The sequence below is a fragment of the Apis florea genome, unplaced genomic scaffold (genome assembly GCF_048593485.1).
Source record: "Apis florea isolate Af1SG1 unplaced genomic scaffold, ASM4859348v1 contig_2291_pilon, whole genome shotgun sequence".
NCBI classification, from domain to species: domain Eukaryota; kingdom Metazoa; phylum Arthropoda; class Insecta; order Hymenoptera; family Apidae; genus Apis; species Apis florea.
In genome coordinates, this window is record NW_028256553.1 from 4,849,180 (window position 1) to 4,872,508 (window position 23,329).

Here is a 23,329-nt window from a genome sequence, read left to right on the forward strand (position 1 = left end):
TTGAATTTTTCTATTATATATATTTATTATAATTTATTGAAATAAATTAATATACTATCAACTTAGTTTAAAAGAAAAATATAATTGAAATGTGATTCTTTTTATTATTTAATTTATTAATATTTTATATCTGAAAATCTTCATTGTTACTAATTTTTTACGAAAAATCTTCTGCTTAAAATTGCCTATAACAATAAAGCGCTCTATTAAACTTTACTTATATCTAAATGTATATCAAACATTAAAATATTCATACTCGATATATTTTCTTTTTTTTTGAATATTCTTAAAAATTTGATGAATAATTTTCGTTATAATAAAGTTTCTCATATTGTAAGGAAATAAACAACATTCATAAAATAATTCATAAAAAAAGAAAGGGAAAATTCTTACGTTTGTACAAGGTTCGCACTGATATCTAATAAAAGTTCTCCGACCGTGGCTAAATCCTCTGGTCTCCACATTTTGTTCTTGGGTTGCGCCACATCTGTATGAATCAATGTGCGTGAGAATAACTACGTATCGTGATCGTCTAGAGTACCGGACTAAAGAGGTGCGTTAGTCAGGAATGAATGTAAACCAGAAGATATCGTTTCAAGACAACGTGACTATGTCATGAAACAAAATTTCATACACACGAAACGATTGTAAATCATCCCGCGTAAATCATTATATACTGATTATAATTAAATGTTTTTTCCTCCTATTCCTTTCCCTATTTGCAATACTCACTGATGCGTTTTCTCGCTTCGATATACGCTCGATTCACGGCGTCGTAAGTGATGCATGTCTGCGATCCGGCTGTCGGTGGGCTGAAAAATGAAGGAACAGAAAGTTAACACGTTGCTCTCGATCCTCAAACGTGATTTTATTATTCGTTAACCTCCCATTCTTTGATATTTCTTACTTTCGCTCTTACAGTCGGTTCTTCTTTTTTTTTTTTTTTTTTTTTTCGACTTAATTACCTAACCTACGTTCTAGCCTACTTTCGTTGGAAGCAGCCAGCTTCAACTCGTTTGTGCTGCATTGCTACCTGTTTGCGTACTCGCTGCTGGATATTCTGTATCAAGGTAATCCGAAACTATCATAGTGAAACGTGTACTCGCGAAATGTAGATGAATTGACGTATCTCATTTCGTACTGCGAAATATGATGGCATTGACGTGCCGCTCGTGGCTTTTACCTTCGAAGGTTGACATGCCACTGAATTCTGGTTTCTTTACTTTCGGATCTTAATAGGTTTCTGGTCTTTTTTGTTTGATGAATTAATATATAATTAAGAAATCTTTTGTAAATGTATGAGGCTCTTTAAGTTTGAATATTAATATTGAATAAATGTTGAATAATATTTATTTTATTCTAAATTGTTTATATTTATTTTTAAAAACTTTTCATAATTTCAATGTATAAAAAAATAAATGAATAATTTTGTAAAAGATATATTTTAATATTATTAAATTATTCTTTTCCATAAAGGAATAAAGAACATACGAATGACAAATTCGTTTTTAAATGATATTTTTTTAATCTATGTAACTCAACGTTTTTTATAAAATAATAATATTAAAATCCATAATCGTCAAATTATTAGTTTAGGATATATCTTAATTTTGTATGAAGATTTGTAACTTGAAACTTTTTATATGAAGATTAATATTCACTTATTTTTATCTATATCATTGCTAATTTAAAGTGTAGAGAATATTTATATATTATTATTGGATAAATAAGGTCTTATGTAGATCACTTATTTTATTTTTAAAAAAATGTAGTTGAATTATTGATAATAGAAGAAATCTTAATAACTAATTTCTAAATTATATAATATATTTTAATATTTTTAGGATTAATAAAAACTAATATTGAGTTTCCTTCAATATTTAATTGAGATATGATTATTTTAATGTAATTTAATTTTTATGTTAAACAAAATAATTATTCTTCAATAGATATTAATATAATGTTCAATTTCTGAATATAATTTTCTAAACTTAATAAATTTTCATTCTCTTTGCATTGAAATTTACTTCTTTTCCATCATTCAAAGAACTTAAAAAACGTGATAGATTTTGTAACTATTTGTCAAATTAATTTCTTTATCTTTAACTTCTTTCTTTACTTAAAATAGCATTCTTTTGTGTTTATTAAATGCGTCAAAACAGCAACTCATAGAACTTCGTTAACATTCTTCTCCATTTATATGGTGTTTGTAAATTGTTTCTTAAAATCTGCTTATGGCTAGAAATGTTTTCCCACAGATTATCCTGTCACAATCGTTATTAAATAGAGTAATGGGTACATGTTGAAAGTATTCCCGAGAATGCACTTGAGGGTCGTTCTGAATTTAATTGCAACACAGTGCATTCCCATGCAATTTCATGTTATAGCGGTTGGTCTAATAACCTGTATATTGCTTCGTTTAATAAATTATTACACGCGCCAATTTTCCAAGACTTGGGACATAGAAATATCGAAAATAGAAAATTCAATCGTTATTAAATTTATGAATTATTCATTTGTTATATAATCATAGTAATCTGATCATTATCGGTATTTTTTAAGATATTTTTTTATCTTTCTAAACTTTCAGTGTTTCCTAACAGATTTATTACGATTCTATACTAATATATCATGATCTCAGATATATCATGAAGATTTTATTAAAATTTTATTATATATGAAAATATATATGAAAACATTTAATGTTGTTAATGTTCAAATAATATTGAAAAATGGACTATTAATACTTCTTGATTAAAATATTCTGGTATAATTTTAATAAATTTTAATAATTTTAAAATAATTCAAATACATGAAAATACAAATATTTAAATTTGATAATACTTATATACGTATAATTTTAATAAATTTTAATATTTTTAAAATAAAATTCAAACACATGAAAATACGAATATTTAAATTTGACAATATACTGGAACATAAATTTTTTGAGAAATTGACATTGAACATTTATAGTAAAAAACAAATAGTTTTTTAAAACTTTAGAGTTTTTAAATTAGCTATAAAAATAAATGGAATAAATAATTTTATTCTAATATACGATTTGATACAAGTTTCTCTTATTATATTGAAATTTAGAAATATTTATTATACAGGATATTAACATATTCGTAGAATATCTTTGGAGGAGTAATTTCAAAAAAAAAAAAAATACAAAGATTAAATAAAGAAATAATTTAATAATAATTTGATATTACATATATTATAATTAGACAAACAAAAATAATAAGTTAATAGTTTGCAATAATGTGATGGAGATAGAGATATCTTATTCAATTTTAAATAAATCTCAACTTACAAATTTTGTATTGTTTTGGTTTTTAGATTTTTAGAATTATCTCTTTAGAAATCTTAATATATTAACATATTGAAAGTTGATATAGAAATATAATATATTATAAATGCATAATTTATATTATTATAATAAAACATTATTTAACTTATATTCAAATTAACTATTTTTAAATTGACATAATTTTTAAATTGTCAAAATATTATCATATTTTAAATTGTCATATATATTTTAATGATACATATAAATACTGTATTCTGAATACTATTTTTGAAAATCATTTTACATGCAATAATCTAATATTTTGAAATATGTCGCTAAATCTAAAAAGATGAATTGGAAAACAGTATTTGAGACTGAAAAAGTTTTTCGAGGAAAAAGTTCGTATCGTTTCAAGATAGTCTTTTTGCGATTGTGATGGCACGTACGCACATTGCGTTAAAACAGTTTCTGCATATTCACCTGGTTTGGTTATGCTGGAATCATAAAAGGAAAAGTCACGTTTAAAACGCGTTTCCCCCATTCAATCGCGTACATGGACTGCATTTCGTATAATGTAACAAAATTTGCCGAGAGCAATTTTAAAGTGGATAGTGTTAAATTTATATATGTATTTATAAATTCCACTCATATCTTGTGTATTTATGTGTGAATTGGATATCACTGGATACGATCGCTGTTTAAATTTTATTTCGTCTTTTCTCTTTTTTTGAATCACCGTACGATGCGACATAGAGAGCTCGGTATAGTAGAATAAAGGCATCGACCCATATTTATATAACATAATTTATTTCTATTTCCTTTAATATATTTCTTTTTACTTTATTATTATCGTTCTTTATTTTAATCAAATCATTTCACAACCTAATATTCTCTAATAGATAGAAAGTAAATACTTTTAATTGGGATTTAACAGAATCATTCTAACGATATATTAGGTTACATAAATATTATGAAATATCTGTTAATAACGATATTGAGATATCTTTCGATGATATATTATATTTTATTTACAATATTTCCGTTTTCGAATGATAATTAAAAAATGATTATTTTCGTCAATATTTTGTTTCGATTTTTAAATGTTTCTTTATTTGAATTCTTTTTTTTTTTTTGTATATTTACTAGTTCAAGAATAATAAAATTTTTTGTTTTATAAAACTTTAAATTATTGAATTTAAATATCTTCTATTATAATTATTAATAGTATTTTTGTAAAACTTTTGAAACAAAAATTGTTTATAATATTATATTCATTTATATGAATACTAATATTTTTGAAATATAAAATATTATGATATAAATATAAAATACATGAGAATATGTTTAAAAACTAATAAAAATGAATGCAGTTCTCAGAATCTAGCAATATTATATTATAAATTATACAAACACTTTTTAAAATACTTATATCTATTTTTAGTATTAATTTCAATTTGATTGAGATAACAAAAATAGTTTAGTAATGAGATTTATAATAATGTACAACGTACGCTTTATGGAAATAAAATAAACAATAATAAAGTAAAATATCGACATTATACAGTTTTCACCAATTAAATTTAGTCAAATCCCTACGATTCTAAATTTTTTAACTCAAATCCATGATTTATTTTTTTAATCAAAAATCATCTTAAGAGTCGTTATTTTAAGTCTGAACAACATTCAAAAAATTATAATCAATTAATTAGTTTTAATAGAAACATTTTAGTACAATTGGGATCAATATATTTTCTATTATATGCTATAATATCTCAAAGGAACTATTCGGAAAATGATAATTAAAAATGATATATATATAATATATATATATTCAGAGAATATATTCATTATATTTCTCTATTACATTTATTATATCTTTGTAATATAAAATTAAATTAATTTTTATATTATGAAGAAATAAAATTATTATTGAAAAAAAATATTTATTACATATTTTAATTTTATAAAAAATAATTATTTTTTAACATATTTTTTATTCTATATTTTACGATTTCTATCTCTGTATATAACTTTTTTTATGTGTTATTAACGTTGAAGTTATTAATTGTGTCTATACATATTGTTTTTTCACTTTTTTTTTTTTTGATAAATAAAAAAACAGTTTAAATTTCTTGTATCTTTTTTATATCAGATACTTTTAACATTCTTATATGTTTGATATTTTAAATCTAAAAAATTACATTTATTTTTAATAAATTTTTAATAATATATTGTTACATTTGTTTAAAAATTTTTTTCAGGAGTAATTTTTTCTCAATTATAAAAGAAATAATAAAAAAAATGGAATAATACATGAATTAATTTACAATATTATATATGAATTATATTTAATGAATTATTAATAATTCATAATTTGCATATTTCGTAATTTATAATACTTAAAAATTTAAAAAAATTAAATTAAAAATTAAAAAATTAATTTTTTTTTATTGTGCATAAGTTGGCTACATTGTTTCTTTAGTTAATAGAGAATATCCATAAAATAAAAAAAAAAAAGAGTAAGTAAAAGTTCCAAAATTTATCATTATATTCATAAAATTAAAATTAAATTATTAATCATTAATGTTTATTATAGTTAAAAATAAAGATTAAAAGATAGATTTATGATCTAATATTCGAGAATGAATATTAATTTTAAAATAGATAATTTAAATTATCTAATTTAATTACACCTTATTAATATCATAATTTAGTTAAAAAATATATAAAATATGATAATTCAATTTTAAAACTCGAACTGATATTTTAACAATTTGCCTGGAAATTTTACAATTTTATCTTTCAATGTACTAATGCATTTCACACATATTTTTATTTTGGTTTGCTTCATATTTAAATATTTAAAATTCCATTTCTATTGTTCCATTATTCTCATAAATATTCTGCAAACCTTTTTGCTTTCAGCCTTTATCAATGTCTATAAACTGTCAAGAAAATCCACAACACCTAGAAAGCTGTCTTCTTAAATATCTTTCGTACTAAGGCTAACGATAACGTATCGCATTCATAAAATATAAGTTGAAAAGTTACACTGCATTACGGAATATTCATTATCGACATAACGAAACCTGGAACACGATCTCTATATTAGTTGCACAAGTTATAGATTTCTAATTTCATTCAGTATCAGCTGACAAAGTATCGTGTTATACAAGGCTGAATCATAACGGTAATATCAATAACCGAATCGATATTTTTCACATACTTTTGCGTTGAATGAAAAATATTGAAACTTTAACCGATATCGTTCGGAATAATAACTTTATTGTATCATTCGATAATAATACGTAAGAGACAAAACTTTTTGTACATTTTCTTACAAGAAAATTCATCTGATTCAAAAATTTTAAGTTTAATAAAAATTTGTATATATATACATATGTATGGGCAATATTCTTGTCACAAAAAATTACTTTATGTCAAGAAATTTCTTTGAGGTGATTAAACCAATTCTCATTTTGTCAACATTTTATCAAGTTTTAAAAAAATATATAAATCAAAGTTTTATATAAATATTTCTGTCTGGAAACTATTTTTAACATGTTATAGCATAAAATTCAGAATATTATCTAATTTAAAATTTTGCTCTATCTTTCACCATTACAAAGTTATATTTAAAAAATAAGCATTGGAAATTTAATTTCATCTTCTGAAAATAATATTTTTATGAAAAAAAAAAAATTGTTTCACGTACAATCCATTATATTTGTATTTTATAATAATGAAATATAATGTACATGGAGAAATCTTTTTTAATAAAATATTATTAAAATGAAATGTTTAAAGTTTCGATATATTTTTATTTTTTTAAACTCTATGATAATAAATATGATAAATAAACTGAATGATATGAAATACAGTATTTTAAATATACAAAACATAAAAATATTGGTTGAAGCTTATTTATTAAATTATAAACAATTTATCATACTGCTGCTTCTATCTTTGCTTTGTTTCATTTAACATAAAATTAGATAAATTATATAAGTTATAAATATTTATTTACATATTAAATACATACATACAAATTATAAAATTAAATTAATTATATTTTTACATATATTAATAATCATATTTGTTTTGATTTTCAATCAGAATCAAATTTAAAAATGTTCCACGAATATATTGTCATCCTATGTGAAATGTTCTGATTTTAATACTTTATCTTTCTGGTGTAAAAAAATTTGTAAATAAAATTATATTTAAAATTTAATGAAATATTAAAATATTGAAAATTGATTTTATTTCTTCAAAAAGTTTTTTTCATCAACAAAAAAAATTACTTCATGCATAATTTATTATGTTCTGCATATGTATAAATACATTTTTATTAAAATTAAAATTTTTGACTTTATCTTAATGAATTTAAGAAAACTTTTATCCCTCATTATATATATATATATATAAAAGATTGGGATTAAAGGTATCATAATTGACTTACTATTAAATTTATTATATCTTAGGACTTTAGGTTACATTTAATATACATATAATAAATTTTTTTTTAGGAAATCATTAGATTGCTAAAACTTCTTAACTTCTTATATTTTTATAATTATGGCATTGAGTGAGGATAAATAAAAATTATTTTAATGATTTCTAATGAAATAAAAAACAATTTTAAAAATAATGTTTATTAAAATTCAAATTAAGCATATATGATATTATTTTTAAAAGAATAATAAAATAATAATTATAAATATTATCATTGATACAAAAACAATAAACTAATCATATTCAGTTATATTCAATTTATATTTATTTATTAACATTTGAACGTCTATTTATGATGATAAATTATTAACAATTTTAATCTTAATTTGATTAATATAATTATTAGCTTTCTAGAAAAATGAAATAAAAAATTAAAAATCATATGAATTATAATCATAATTGAAGAAAATATATATTATATTTATATTTTTACGTTTCAAATCAGTTTTTGTAAAGTATAAATTTAATCCAATCTTATACTGCGATGGAACATGGATTATAATAAATACTACAATAATATTTCAATATTTTTCTCATTATTTCTTTCATTTTCTGAAAAATTTTCCGCTTTATTTTATGATTTTATTTTATTTTCTTTATAATTGTTCTTTAACTGAATTTTTTTCTGAAGAATTAATCTAGATAACTGATTTTCAACACGATGATAAATAAATTTCTCTTATTGATGTTTTATTTTTTAAAAGATCAGAGATAAAAATTGATTATTCTATATTATAAAAATTTGAAAATCTTAATTAAAATTTTTCTTTTCGACATTCTGATATATTATGATACTTGATTGAACTAGTTGTTATTTAAATGATGGTTACATAATTTGGAATAAAGTCCGTAAATATATTTCTATTATGTGGATATTCTACTCTTTTTAAATTCATTAATTATATTATTGAATCGATACTAAAGATTAAGCTGAAAGATAATCTCTGAAATCATATCATTTCAAAAATCATCAATCATTTTTTTAAGATTATATATTCAGTTATCTTATATAATAACACAATAATTTTTGAATGGTTCATCGATATTGATATTCAGAGATTATAAACGAAATAATAAAGAAAGAAAAGAAAGCATAATTAGCTAGCTTATAGTTAGCTTTTTTAAATTGATATAAGAAAAATAATTATCAAATAACAATTTGACAGTCAAATGATTTAATAAAATGTTTCATATATCGTTGTTATCAACTTAAAGCTATTTTTTGATTCTAATAAATCATCTCATAAATAAGTATGTATCTATGTATCCATATAACGTTTCCCAATATACTTTCATTTTAACAATTGCTGGTATACGATATTCAGTACTTACTTTTTCAAGCTTTTAAACGATTAATATATCAATTTCGTTTATATTTCCAAATTTTAATAATGGCAAAAAAATTATATTTAAGCATATCTAAGTCTAGAAATGAAGAAGTGAAGAAAGAAAGATTTATATTATTAAATGAAATAGTTCGATTAGAATTTGCTTCAAGAATCCTTTATTGAATCCTTTATTGTCCCTGGATTTCTCTTTAAAGAATCATTTAACCATTTAACAATCAGAATTATAATGTATAAAAAAAATGAAATATCCTTGAGATCAAATTTTATTCATATGCTAATTTTCTTACTTCCTGCGATGAGAGAAGGTTAAAATAGATTATAAAAAAGAAATATTCTGTTATAATTTTTTGTTATTGCTCATTAAAAACCAATCTTACTTTTTTGAAACTTATTGTAGCCTCTTGTTCACTTTCTAGCTTTTCAATAGATCTCGACAGAATCATAGTAGCAGATTGAATTCTCCAGCGATAGTTTTTATTCTGTGACCTTGTATAACAACTTCAGTGGCCTTACTTCGATGGAAATACTATCCTTTTCTGTCTTTTGTTTACATATTCACATCCTAAAACGCAACATGAACTATTTATACATTTACAATGAGTTGTTACGATAACAATGTGCCTCTATCGACACATATTATTTATATATTGAAATAATTTAATAAATAATTTAATAATTATTACAATATGTTTTTAAATATCTTTTGATTCATAAGATGAATTAGTGATATCTTATTAAATCATCCAAATATATTAAAAAATAATGATTGAAAAATATTTATTTACCTGATACATGACTAAAGTTTATTTAATATAACCACATAATTCGCTATCGCGCTATTAAAATATATGATATAATGAATGATGTAATTAACTCTCTCGCGCAATGGAAATAATTGAGAAAACAATACTATCTTTTTTCATTTTAAAGATATAATCGTTAAAATAATTTATTCCCAGAATTTTTAGTCTTATTTATATATTATTCTACTTTAATAACTGTAATATTATGTAATAATATGTAATTTAATACGTATTCATAAAGTTGCATTCATTTGTTCTATCGTGTTTCATTAATCTATTAGTATTAACAACTATAGATTTCTTGTAACGAAATAGCATTCTACATTTTAAAAAAATTTTTTTTCAAAGAAATGATATTAGAATCTTCTATGATAGGAATCTTTAAAAATTATTATAAACGACTTTTGTAACTGTTTTAATTTGTTTTATAGATAAGTATAAATAAAACACTAGAATAATTAATTAGAATAATTAAGTTTAACATCTACATAACTGTAATTTGTTTTACCAGAAGCAAACAAATTATCCAATTATACAAGATTTAGACCATTTTTCTTCGTAATTTTTAACCAAACCTCGATCTTGTAAAATTAACGTCATTAATCACGTGCATTGTACCGGAATACATGGAAATTCCTTGTAAAAAATTCTGCCATAGAGACTTGTTATTCCATAATGGTAATAGCGAAAATATTCGAGTCTCGCGATTATATATCGATTTGGCTTTCACCGAGGTTAGTAAGTGCAAGTGTAACGCATAGATAGGTCACGTGTTTCGTCTTGTTGCATTCACAGCCATGAGCCATTATATCTTGTCCTCGGGCAACAGTTCTTTCTTTGCTAAACAAAACGTATGGATTCCAGCATGCAGATCGGTGCAATATCGTGTCATTACATGTGCATGATGTAAACAGATATAGAAGGCAATCTAGATATTTGTATTTATATAGCTTTATAGGTTTGAAATCAGGCTTTAAATAAACAAGATTATCCTCGAACAAATCATTGACTTTATCATCCTACGAATAGTTATTGGAATACGATGAAAATTAATATACTAAATTGTAATTTCAAAATAAATTAACATATTTTAAAATGTAGATGATATTTTATTATAAATTTGATATATTAATTTTTAATATTATAATTCAATTTTTTAAATTCATAGTTATGACATTTTCATTCACGTACATTTTTAAAATAAAAAATTAAAAAATAATTTTGAATAATAATAACTCATTTGATATTGCCTTTAGAATATAAAATTTGCCAGAATTAATTTACAATATATCTCATATTCAATTTTATATTAATCTTCTTTCATCTCTGAAATTACATTGACAAAATTATTATATTTTTATGTGCGAAATATCTATAAGAAATGAATTAAATATTTATCAAAAATATATAATTTTGTTAAAAATAAAAATAAGAAGAACAATTCTTAAATTTTTAAAACATTTCCACTTTCGAAATAGATATATTATATCCAAATTTATATGAAATATATATGAAATAATTTTTATTCGCTTTATCTTCTTTTCAAAATATTTTATAATCTTAAAAATTTACTACAACTTACTACAATAGTCTAGTTACATTTTTTATAAATTCTAATATTAAAATACTTAAACATTTGGCACAATTTTAAATAAAAATATTCTTCATTTTCATTATTATAATACATATATTAAATTTCTAAAAATAATAAAAAAAAAACTCAAAAATATTCATTATCTATCATTAACAACTCACGTGATTGTATACAACTTTCTAATCACATTCGTTATGTCCACGGATGGCGATTATGGCGGATTTGCGACCGGATTGTTGCTTCCTTTTATCCAGACAGATCTGTCGTGTTTTATTGGCGGACAGCCGCAAAAGGATCACGAACAACCGTGACGGTTTTTTTTCACGATTGGAAGATTTAATCGTGACTACACGAGCATCCGACAGCACGGCTCACGTTCGTTCGCATTAACGTACAATAATGCTTATGAGCGCACAGCCACGCGTAGGCTGTTCGAATCTCGTAATTGCAAGGGAAACGTTGCAATCGTATTATGTATTGTTAGAACTGCGAATCATGCCCTGTCACGGCGATAAACCGTGAATCTTTGTCCAGAAATGGGATTAATAAATCGATTTCTTGTTAGGCAAGATGCTCATAAAGCAAATATTCGCGGATGATTTGTATCTATTATACGATATTATACGAGCTTCAATTGACGATAATAAACTTTTCGAATATTCTTTTATAAAAAAAAATCTTAGAGATTGCACTCGTTGTTCTTTTATATATAATATTTATATATAATAATGATATTCTTTTATATAGTATTTTCTAATATATTTTTAGAAACTTTAAAAAAATATCTGAATTTCTTTGAAACATCTGAAGACTTATTTATATATTATATATAATGTTAATTTTATTAGAATTTTTCTTTTACTAAAATCAAAAATTATAGTATTAAAGAAATCAATAGAAATACATAATTAAAGAAAGAATTCGTATTTTCTAATATGGATAATATTTATTATTTTTAATGTTAAAAATAATTTCTTATTTTGATTAAAACGAATTTTTTTCTATGAGAAAATTAATTAACTTAAAATTATGCGAATTATGTTATAATGAATATAATTATTATATTTTATTTTTATTAGAGAATTACTTTTAAAATGAATAAGTTACTCGTTTTTAATAAAATAAAAATTGTTAGTTTTTTGATTTTTTGACAATAAGAATTCTTAGGATATATTTAGAATTTTTTGAGTTTATTATCTTTTAGTTTATTAATGAAACAGTTATAAAAAAATTGTAAAATATTTTCTAATTTCTTATAATTCCTTTTCTATAAAATTTCACATGAAATATCATTACATCTAAAAATATAGAATCTTAATTGATTTTACGATGAAAACTATAATAATTTTTTAATTGATTTTTTAATTGATTTAATTCATAGTTTAGTTTTTAATAATAACTTATAGTTTATAACTTATTTTTTTATTTGATGTCGAAATACCCTTTACTTAGATTTGTTTATAATTTCAACAATCTGTTTTTGGATTTTTTATAATTTTAATCATGTCAGATATCTGCATATATATGCAACAAAAATTATATGAAAATATATGATATAATGATTGTAAATATTTTATTAAAAAAACATATTAAAATCCCAAATATATGTTAAAATATATATTAACTTTTTTTATGAATCTATTTAAAATTCTACTCTCAATCCATTGTATTATAATTGGAGACAATAGCTACAAAGTTGAGCAATTTCTATCTTCTTGTTGCCGACTTTCCTATTAATAATTCATTCGTCAATCATTCATTTCCTGTATTTTTGTTTCAAGAAGAAATTTTTATAATTATCATGAATAATTACTTTAAGAATTTTATCTTTTCCATATCAAAATCACAGACTTTTTTTTTTTTTTCCTTAAATGATCCGTTATTTTTAGTTTTATTAAAATATCAAGGAATTTTATAGTTCCATAATTTATTTCAAGGTTCTGTAACTGGGAGTTAGAAGAACAGAGTCCTCTATTGTGTTATGCATGTTGATAAACAAAAGGAGATCAAGTTTTCCATAACATGTAATAGTAGGATCTCGTTACACATTCTCACGAACGTGACGTGAGGAGAGCGAATTTTTATTTTTTTATGATAAATTGTTATTAGTCGTTCAATGTCTCGTGTGAATTATGTTTAACAGGATCGTGAGTGTTGTAACAGTGTGAATACAAACGAATGATAAATACCGTTGCGATTTCACTGGTAAAGATTTATGATTTCTTAGTTATTTATTTTATTTATAGATATTTTATCCATTTTATTGAAATATTTTATTTTAAAAATAAAACATTATTATCAATTCTGATCACTTTTTTTGAGAAAAGTAAAATACAAAAATACCTATAATTCGTTCGTCTCCATATTTGTCAAATTATTCATCATATTTTTTTGCCAAGAAAATATTTCAATATTCATCAAACAATCCAATATTCGTCATTAAAAAATTTTTTATTGCGTGGCACATTTTCTGTCATTATAACTTTTCAATAAAAATAAATACCTGTTCAAATTTTTATTTTGATGCGATTCAAGGCTGAAAACCAATTATAATTCTTTATTAATTATTATATTAAAGAAAAATTGTTCTATTAAAATTTAATTTTATATTCGTTTAATTCGATATTCGTTATATTTTTCAGAAATTAATGGCGAATATAAAAATTTCACTGTATTTGTATAATCTTATATAAGAACAATATAAGTTTATAAAATCAAAAGAATGAAAGATATTAAATATTTATATACAGACTTTTAATATATTCATAAAACTTTCGAAAAAAATCGATATACAAACACAAAAATTTGTCCGAGGCTTATTTGTTAAAATAATTATAAAAAATTGAAATTTGTATTGAACGAAATAAGATGGAAATAGAATGAGAGCTCTAACATTGCACTAAAGTTAAATTTTTACTATATTTCAATTGATTTTAATTCTAAATTATGAAATAAATAAGATTATAAATTACTGAATTTTTAGAAGAATTATATAGTTATATGTAAGAAATGATATAGTTATATGTAAGAATACTTATTATAGTTATATGTAAGAAATGTTACGCAAATTTTTAGTGCATTACAGCTTATAAGATAATGATCAAGTATAATAAAAGGAGCAGAGATTAGTTGATTAGTGAAAGTCCACTACCATTTTTGAATGAAGTTCCTGCTTTCTCCAAACGTCAAAAAGTTTCACGGCATTGCATAATAATCCCGTCTTAATTCGGCCACTTCAAAGCCAAGTGAAATATATAAAGGATATAATTACAGCTTTCATGTGTTTCTTAAATAAAATACGAAGATTAAATTGAAAGATCGATGTGAATAAAATATCACGAAGTGACAGCAATTATTAAACTTATCAATAGCAATCAATATGAATAGATTGATGAATTTAATTATCGAATTATAATTAAAATTATAATCCATGATGATGCAATATTATTGCGATATTGAACATTGATATCATAAATATCAAGATTAAAGCTTGTTATTCTTGTTCAAAATTACTTTCGATGCAATTTTATTAACATTAGATAAATCTAATAGAAATTCAAATTCATTATTTAGAAATAGAATAAATCTCTATATTTAAAGGCATAATATTTAATTGTCTTTATAAATTATGTCAAATTAAAATATCTTTTGAATTTATAATTTTATATTATAAAAATCTTAATATTATTTTATAAAAAATATTGAATTATAAATAAAATATAAAAAATATGTAATTCAATTTGAAAAAATAAAGTTATCCTTCCTCTGATACGTTCACTAAATTATTTAATTAATTAAATTATATCAAATTGTATGCTTTTTGTATTTTGAAATTATTTGAAATTAATTTTTGACAAATATTCAAGTAAGTCGATTTAAATATTCCTATATACACTATATATGTATCTATATAGTTAATAATTAATGATTTTAAAATCAAATTTAATTTTTTAATAAAAATTTAAAATAAGTATTTTTTTTTTACTTCAGCTTTCTTGCTCTTACGAATGAATTAATATTATTAATGAACTTTTATAAGCAACAAATTATAATAATTTAAAAAAATTATGTTACTTAGTAACAAGTTTGATAATGAAAGAAAGAAAATTCTATGAATCAATTTTGAAAATTATATGTTATCTTATTATTCTATTTTATATAATATAATATAATAAAATTATAAAAAAGAACTAGCTAAATTATAATTTTTAAATTAATAATTGTGTAGAGAATGTTGATATCAAAAAGACAAAAATATTTTAATGCTGAAAGAATACTATTTTTAAAATTTGTGTTCTGAATTTATCGATATCTAATTATATTTTGAAAAGATTAATAAAAATCAACAAATACATAAATTGATAACTTATGATATCTTAATAATTCGGTTTATTTTAATAATCTTTTGCTTAAATACAATTAATTAATTCCTACAAAATGCCATTTTAATCAAAATGGCGTTCATTGAATATAAAAATATAAAATGCAATATTATAATTCAATTATTTTTCTATCTAATTTAAATAAAATTAAAAGAAAAATTGAGAATATTTTTATTATGTACAAATCTAATTTTTTAATAATAAAAAAAATATCTAAAATAATTTGAACATTTTTTTTTTCTTTTCTTCATATTTTTCTATACCAAGTTATTATAAAAATACTTGAAGCGAATTAACCAAAATCTATCTTGTTTTAGAAAAAACATTGTAATTACATCAATGTATAAAATTATCTACAATTTATTACAAGAACATTTATAAGATATATAACTTAATTTTTAAACTTTAAACGCAAAAATAACGAATAATTCTCTCATAAAAATTACTATATATTTATATCTATAAAATTTTATAAAGAAATGTTAAAAAATTCCCAGGAATTAAGAAATTCTTATAAACAGGAAATCTTCTCAAATAATAAGAATACTGATGTCCGCCTATCGTTAAACTCTCGCCAAACTCTCGAGAAATAATGTCGTAACAACGTTAATAGATGTATGTAGCGAAAGATGCGCTCAATAAATCAACTGAAAAAAAAAATTCTCGCCGTAGGCGATTCGCTTCAACCACGCCATTCGAACAGATTAGAAGCTAAAGATGCGTTCAAGTAGTACAAGAGAAAAAACGCATACTTTGACACAAAGATATTAATATTACTTACAAAGAACCACGTAACAAATTGTAGGTATAATCGAAGACGGTGGTCCTCCCTGGCCCATTCAGGATCAGAGCGCAGTCATCGCCGTTTGCATAAACCTCGACCGGCTGATATTGCAGGCCGTTGCAACTATCTTTGTTTCGCCAGGTTACCAGTAGCAGCAAAAGCCAGATTATTGCGGATTGTGTCCGCCCTATCACGGATCTGCAACATTGTAACAGTAAACGATTATCTTCTCCGCTATCGGGATTATATCGCGAATTAATCAGATTGAATATTCAACCAGGCTAAATTATTTTTAGTTCCTACTGAAGCTGTTAGAAATCACTTTGTTCCCTTCTTATGTTTCAAAGTTTCGATAGATGTTTAAAAATATCGATATTTATTAATTATCTAGTCCAATTTTGGTAATATCGTGTCAGATTTCAATTTAATTTTTATTTTAAATATTATAATTAAGTTATATTTTTAATGAAAGCAAACTTAAGCTAAATCTAATTTGAATTTAAATAATCTACTTTAATCTAATCTTTTTGATAAATTTTCAACAATTTGAAAAATATTTTTATGAGATAATAAATAATTTTAAACTTTCTTAATAAAACAATAAAATAGTTTCTTAAGTTTTTCCATTGAAATTTAATTTTGAATGCTGAGGTAAATTTAAAAAAAGAAAGTAAGTATTAATTGCTATCAAAATTATGAGAATACGATATTAAAAAATTGAAAATTAAATTATTAAATATTTATTTTGATTCCTTTTTTACAATATGTTTTTCTTTGTATTATATTGTATAAAATTTGAGATCAAAAATATCAAAATTAATGCAAAATTAATCTCTTTAAAAGAATTGATAATTTGTGAAACATTATCTATTACGTTTTTTATAGTAACTTCTTTTTATTAATAAAATTTCTCATATAGTAACAGATAGCTAGATAAATAGGCAGTTAAATACCTACATACTTATAATAAATTATAATACTAATTCGAACGTTCAGTATCTCTGCATTTAAATTGTTACTTTCAAATTGCTATTTAACTTTTATATCTAAGAATGTTGTAATACTATTCTAAGTTTTTGCATATTACATGCAATCAATTAAAATTTTTTAAAAATCGAAAATTTAATTTTCTGAGAAATTCTTAATAATAATGAATTTATTATTAAATTATCTCATAATCATCCTACATTTTCTTTAAAATTGACTTTAAAATAATGAAACTTATCACGATAGGAATTATAAAAAAAAAATAGAAAAAAATTAAATATCTGAATTAACATATGTTTCAATTTGGTTTTGCTTATTATATGTACTTAATCTTTTTAACTTGATCTTTTGTGTCACACGAATGATTAAATATTTTGTTTTTTTTCTTTATTAAAATTTTATTAAAATCTGTTACTAAATTAATAATAATAATAAAATATTATTTAATTCTTCACCGTTTTAGATTAGTAAAAAAATAATAAACAGAAAAATTATATACATACGTAATAAGAAGAAAAATGATTATCTTAATTTACAAGTGATCTATTTGCAAAACAAATAGTGATTTTTTCATTCTATTCTTACTTTCTTGTTTCCTTTCAAGTCTCGAGAGAACATTTATTCAGCTGATTGAAGGTGGTTCAGTGTTTTTATTATCGCGGTCATATAATGTAACTGTAAAACGAATATTTTCTTATTGGTTCGTGAAAAATTATGCGCGCATGTCTACGATATATTCAGATCGAGAGCTGGTTTAAGGCCGTTCACCTTTTATTTTAAAACCGCGACAATTACATGCTCGGATTAACTCGTCTCTCGGTGTTGGTCGGCTTGTCGAATGGATTGGACATAATAATCCTGGATGAAATTTCACTTTATTTCGTTTGTTGCAACAGATTGTTGCACTTTTAATCCCGATAACAGAACAATCGGAACATTTGTTCTTTATATGAGCGGTTGTAAATCGAAATTTTCAATTAATTCAAGTAATAAGTAACTACGAAAATATATCTTTTAAAATTGTTTAAAATAAAAATTAAAGAAATTGTAAATGAATATTTTCACTTTAAATTTAATATCAAAAATGATTCTTCTTAGAAAATTGCATTATAAAATTTAATTTTATATAAAATATATGTTATTTGTTCAAACTGTTACTGTATATAATATAATAATTTTATATATTTATAAATATAATTATATAATTATATTAATAATTTATAGTATAGAAAATTTATAGTGCGGTCAGAAAAATTTTTCAAATATAAACAAGAAAATTTACATGCGATATTCTTTTTTGTTAAAATACAAATTAATATTTAACCATTAAAACTAACCGCTATACACAAATATTAACCAGTGAGAATGCATCGATGTTATGCAATTGTTTGCTAATTAAAAAATTCGAGTTATTCGTTTTCAACTCGAACCATTAAAGAATGGAAAGAAAGGAAAAGTCTCTAGTCTATATCTAGCCTCTAATGATCAATCTGACGTAATGCAATCGATTTTTTTTCTTTTTTATTCCCCATGACAAAAAAAAACTAATATACAAGCATACTCTCGTCATGATAATACCTTATATGATGTATTTATATAATTGTCGCAATCATTTTACACCAATCGCTTATTGCACAATTTCGAAAAGCACGTGACGTAGAATGTGTAACAATGTGCACTGATTTTTGTGAGATATGGTTAGAATTCATAACCGTTGTTTCTTTTTCCATGAATACAGAAATCATCAAGATCGTACCTCCTTTGGATTTTATCGCTCGCCCATTTTCAACGTTGTACGAATGTAGTGTGAAGAAACTACACAAAATATATATACACTTTGGTAATCTTGTTTTTTCTGCCATAACGAGGAACTGTGGAAAGAATGCGCAATACGATGTAAAATTGAAACTCACATTTGACGAATAAATTTAAAGTTTCACAGAAAATATAACAATTTTTGTTTTTCAATATTGTCATATTTGTTATATTAAAATATGATATATGTAAAAAAAAAAAAAAAAAAAGAAAATATTTCACATTGTTTGATACAAGTTTCATAAGTCGATGAAAAAGTTAGCCATTTATTACAGATTTTGGACTTTCTTCTATTAGTGTTTTGTACAATATGAATAATATTACTTAGATTTTAATATTCACAGAAAATATTTACATATTTTTCTTATATTTAATAAATATGAATTAATAAAGTATGTTTTATCGTTCATTGTCAATATAAAATTTATTGATTTTGATGGTATTTTGGCAAATTTTAAAAATTAAAATAAAGATTTATAACTAGTATTTTGATTTGATAATTAGTATCGTGTAAATATTTTTTTTTTTAACATTAAGTCAAAATAATAATTTTATAAGAAATTTTGTTTTTAATTTTCTTAAACTTGTTAAAAATAGAGTTTTTCTTCTCCTACTACAAGATTTTCAATTGAAAAAAAAGAAATGCATGAAAATCTTTCTGTGAAATGCGTGATATTTCTTTTATTTCGCATTTTTTGATAAAAAATAATCAAAACATAAGATAAAAATAGATCAAAACGTTCTTTTATATTATATAAAATTGTATTTTTTTTTGTAATAATTTATAAACAAAAAATTGAAAGAGAAAACAATAGATATTTTTACGAAGATACATTCGACAATAAAAGAAACGACAAGAAGAAAAAGATTAAAATAATATATGAAAATTTTTCTCTCTTTATGTAAAATTTTATTTGACAATTATATAAAAGAAAATCAAAATACGAAAATTAAGAAAGAAATGAAATTTTTAATATTTTTCTTATAAACATATGTTTGACAATTTGCAAATTACAATAATCTCTAAAGTTTTTTAAATAAATTTCTTGACAAATCTTATTTCACATATTAAATAATTTAAACTTTATTTTTTCTCAATTGTTTAAAGTTTTCCAAAGATTTTACTTTCGATTGAATAATTTTCAATATTTTAACAAATTTCGAATTTACCGCCATCGACGCACAACGCTGTACATATTAATGACATTCGAGAAACATTCGAAATACCTTCAACTTCTTTACTTTCTGATCACCTTGCGTGTATTCTGCACTCCGCTCACAGACATTCGGATACAAAACCGGTCGCAATGCATTCGATTTCATAAGTCCTATTAACCGATTGCCTTCAATCAATGACTTTAGCTGTACAATTCGAGGAATCCCTCATTTATCAGACCACCATAAATCTCATTGAGTATGGATAAATTAGTCTAGAATCTTATGAATTTGGGATTTGCTTCTTGTATCTTTTTTTTGGTTCTGTTCCTTACGTAGAGCTGCATGACAGAAATTCTTTGGCAATAAAAGATATAGAAGATATAGAAATAAAGATATAGAAGAACTTCATGGAAAACATTTCATGGGATGAACATTGAATGAAATTAAATGATGAAAAATAATATGATGAAAATACGATGAAAAATAATTCAATGTATGCTTTATATCTAGTATCTATCAAAAAATGTTGAATGATAATGTGATCGAAAATAAATAAATGAACAATGTACTTATATAACTATAATACTTGCTAGGAAAATGTATAAAAAAGAATTTTAAGTATTTGAAAGTTTTTTTATGATACAATCAGTCACAAAAGTTTTCAGTCACATAAGTTATATTATAAATTCAGTTTGAAAAATTCTGATAGTAATGAAAATTTATGTACATATAGAATAAATTATGCATAAAACGTTTTATTTTTCCATAGAAAATATTTTTAAATGCATGAAATGAATTTTCGAATTTTCATTTTTTTATATTTTGTACATGACTTGTTTAGAAATATTTTTATACACAATAGAATAATGGAATATTAAAATCTAATTATTTTATAGTTTATCTCATAATATGAAATTATATCAATTATATATATAAATATATATATTTATATATAAGAAATGAAAATTATAATTTAAAGATTAATTTTATCATCTTAAAATGAGTATTCCATAACAAAGAAATTATATATATATATATATATATATATATATATATATATATATATATATACACATAATCTTATAATATAAAACAGAATTATTAATAGCTTTATAACATAATTTTTTAATTGAATTCTCATAAAGTATATAAAAACTTTTATATATAAAAGTTTATTAAAAGCGTATATAGAATCAATGAATTATAATTTACTTTCATAAAAAATCTATTCCAAGAGATGAAATTAACATTTTTCAACATTTTTTCATATCTTTGAAATTTAATATTCTTTACAGAATTATACAATAATATTTATATATATATATTTATAGAATATATTTTTAATTGTATACCATATTATAGAATATTTTCTACAATGAAGTGATAGAGAAAATCTAAATATTTTATATATTCAAAGTTTTGATTAAATTTATTTCATACTTTATTATAAAATTATATTTCTAAAAAATAAAAAAAATAAAAGAAACAATATGTTAAGGATCGATTGAAAACTTTAAAGTAATATTCTACTAAAAAAAATTGTTCTATAGTATTCTATTGTACTATAATTCATTATGTTTTGCATGTATACAAAATTAGATTTTTATAATATATATATTATAATATAAGATATTTATATAATTATTAATTAAATTTCTATAAGAAACTTTAATAATATTTAAAACTTTATGATTATCTTATTATTATTTGAACAGCTTATTATATTTTTGAATATATATATATATAAAAATCGATAAGAAGATATTTTTGAGCAGTAAAATAAAATTTTGACTATGATACTCTTTTTCAATGTTAATTAATCCAAATATTGATGAAAATTTAATTAAATATTAATGAATACAACAAATTTTCAATTTTAATTTTTTTTACATTGAAAATTTAATATTGAAAGAAAAATTTATCTAAGGATATTTTATGAAAAAAAGTCTATTTCGAGTCAAAATAAAAGTTTTCTAATGCATTCAATAAATAAATTTTCAAACATAAAATTCCATTTCTTCATCTACTTGTATGACATAATCAACAGTCATTACGAAATGATTAATGTGCCTTGTCAATAGAGAATCGAGCGATCGCGATTCTTCATAAATATATGAATAACGACACGCAACGAAATCATTGTGAAATTGAAGATGGTAAAGCATCGAAACGAGTCTCTCAAGCACAACATTAAATAAAATATAACCTAGTATTACATTGTCGGTAATATAATGAATAATAGTCAACTCATCAACGACAAGTTATTCTCACCGATGATTATGATCGTTGTCACGATGCTGGACGATTTTCTATGATTTTCAACATATCGTAGATACAATAATATTGTAAATTCGATGCAGTTCTAAATTTTCTCTTTCTTTTTTTTTTTTTTTTTTTTTTATCAAGAGAAATTCAAACACATCATTTCGACGAATTATTTGAATTGGTTCAGTATTCTAACCGCGTAACAATGAGAAATCGGATCGAGAAGCATAAGAAATCGTATGACGTACCGGAAATCAGCGAAAGCTGAAAAGTCAAGGAATGGCTTTGAAAAAATACGAAACCGCAGGCATTCGAACGAGAACTGGACGTAAAAAGAGTTATATTCTTCCCAAATAAATTATATTGATGATATTTAAAAAAT

General features: G+C 22.2%; 1 protein-coding gene across 5 annotated transcripts in view; it reads right to left on the reverse strand.

Annotated features, from left to right (window-relative positions):
* Nucleotides 1-23,329, reverse strand: part of cysu (peroxidase homolog) — a 52,611-nt gene that overhangs the window by 25,261 nt on the left and 4,021 nt on the right. For 2 of the 5 annotated variants that reach the window (XM_086903411.1, XM_012487389.3), the window contains exons 2-4: nt 16,720-16,920; nt 733-812; nt 394-487 (exon numbers count right to left, since the gene is read on the reverse strand). In XM_086903411.1, the coding sequence (XP_086759537.1) occupies nt 394-487; nt 733-812; nt 16,720-16,920 (375 nt within the window). Of the gene's footprint in view, nt 1-393; nt 488-732; nt 813-907; nt 1,206-16,719; nt 16,921-23,329 lie in introns of those variants that run through there. The other 3 variants (XM_086903413.1, XM_086903414.1, XM_086903415.1) reach the window with 3 other exon arrangements.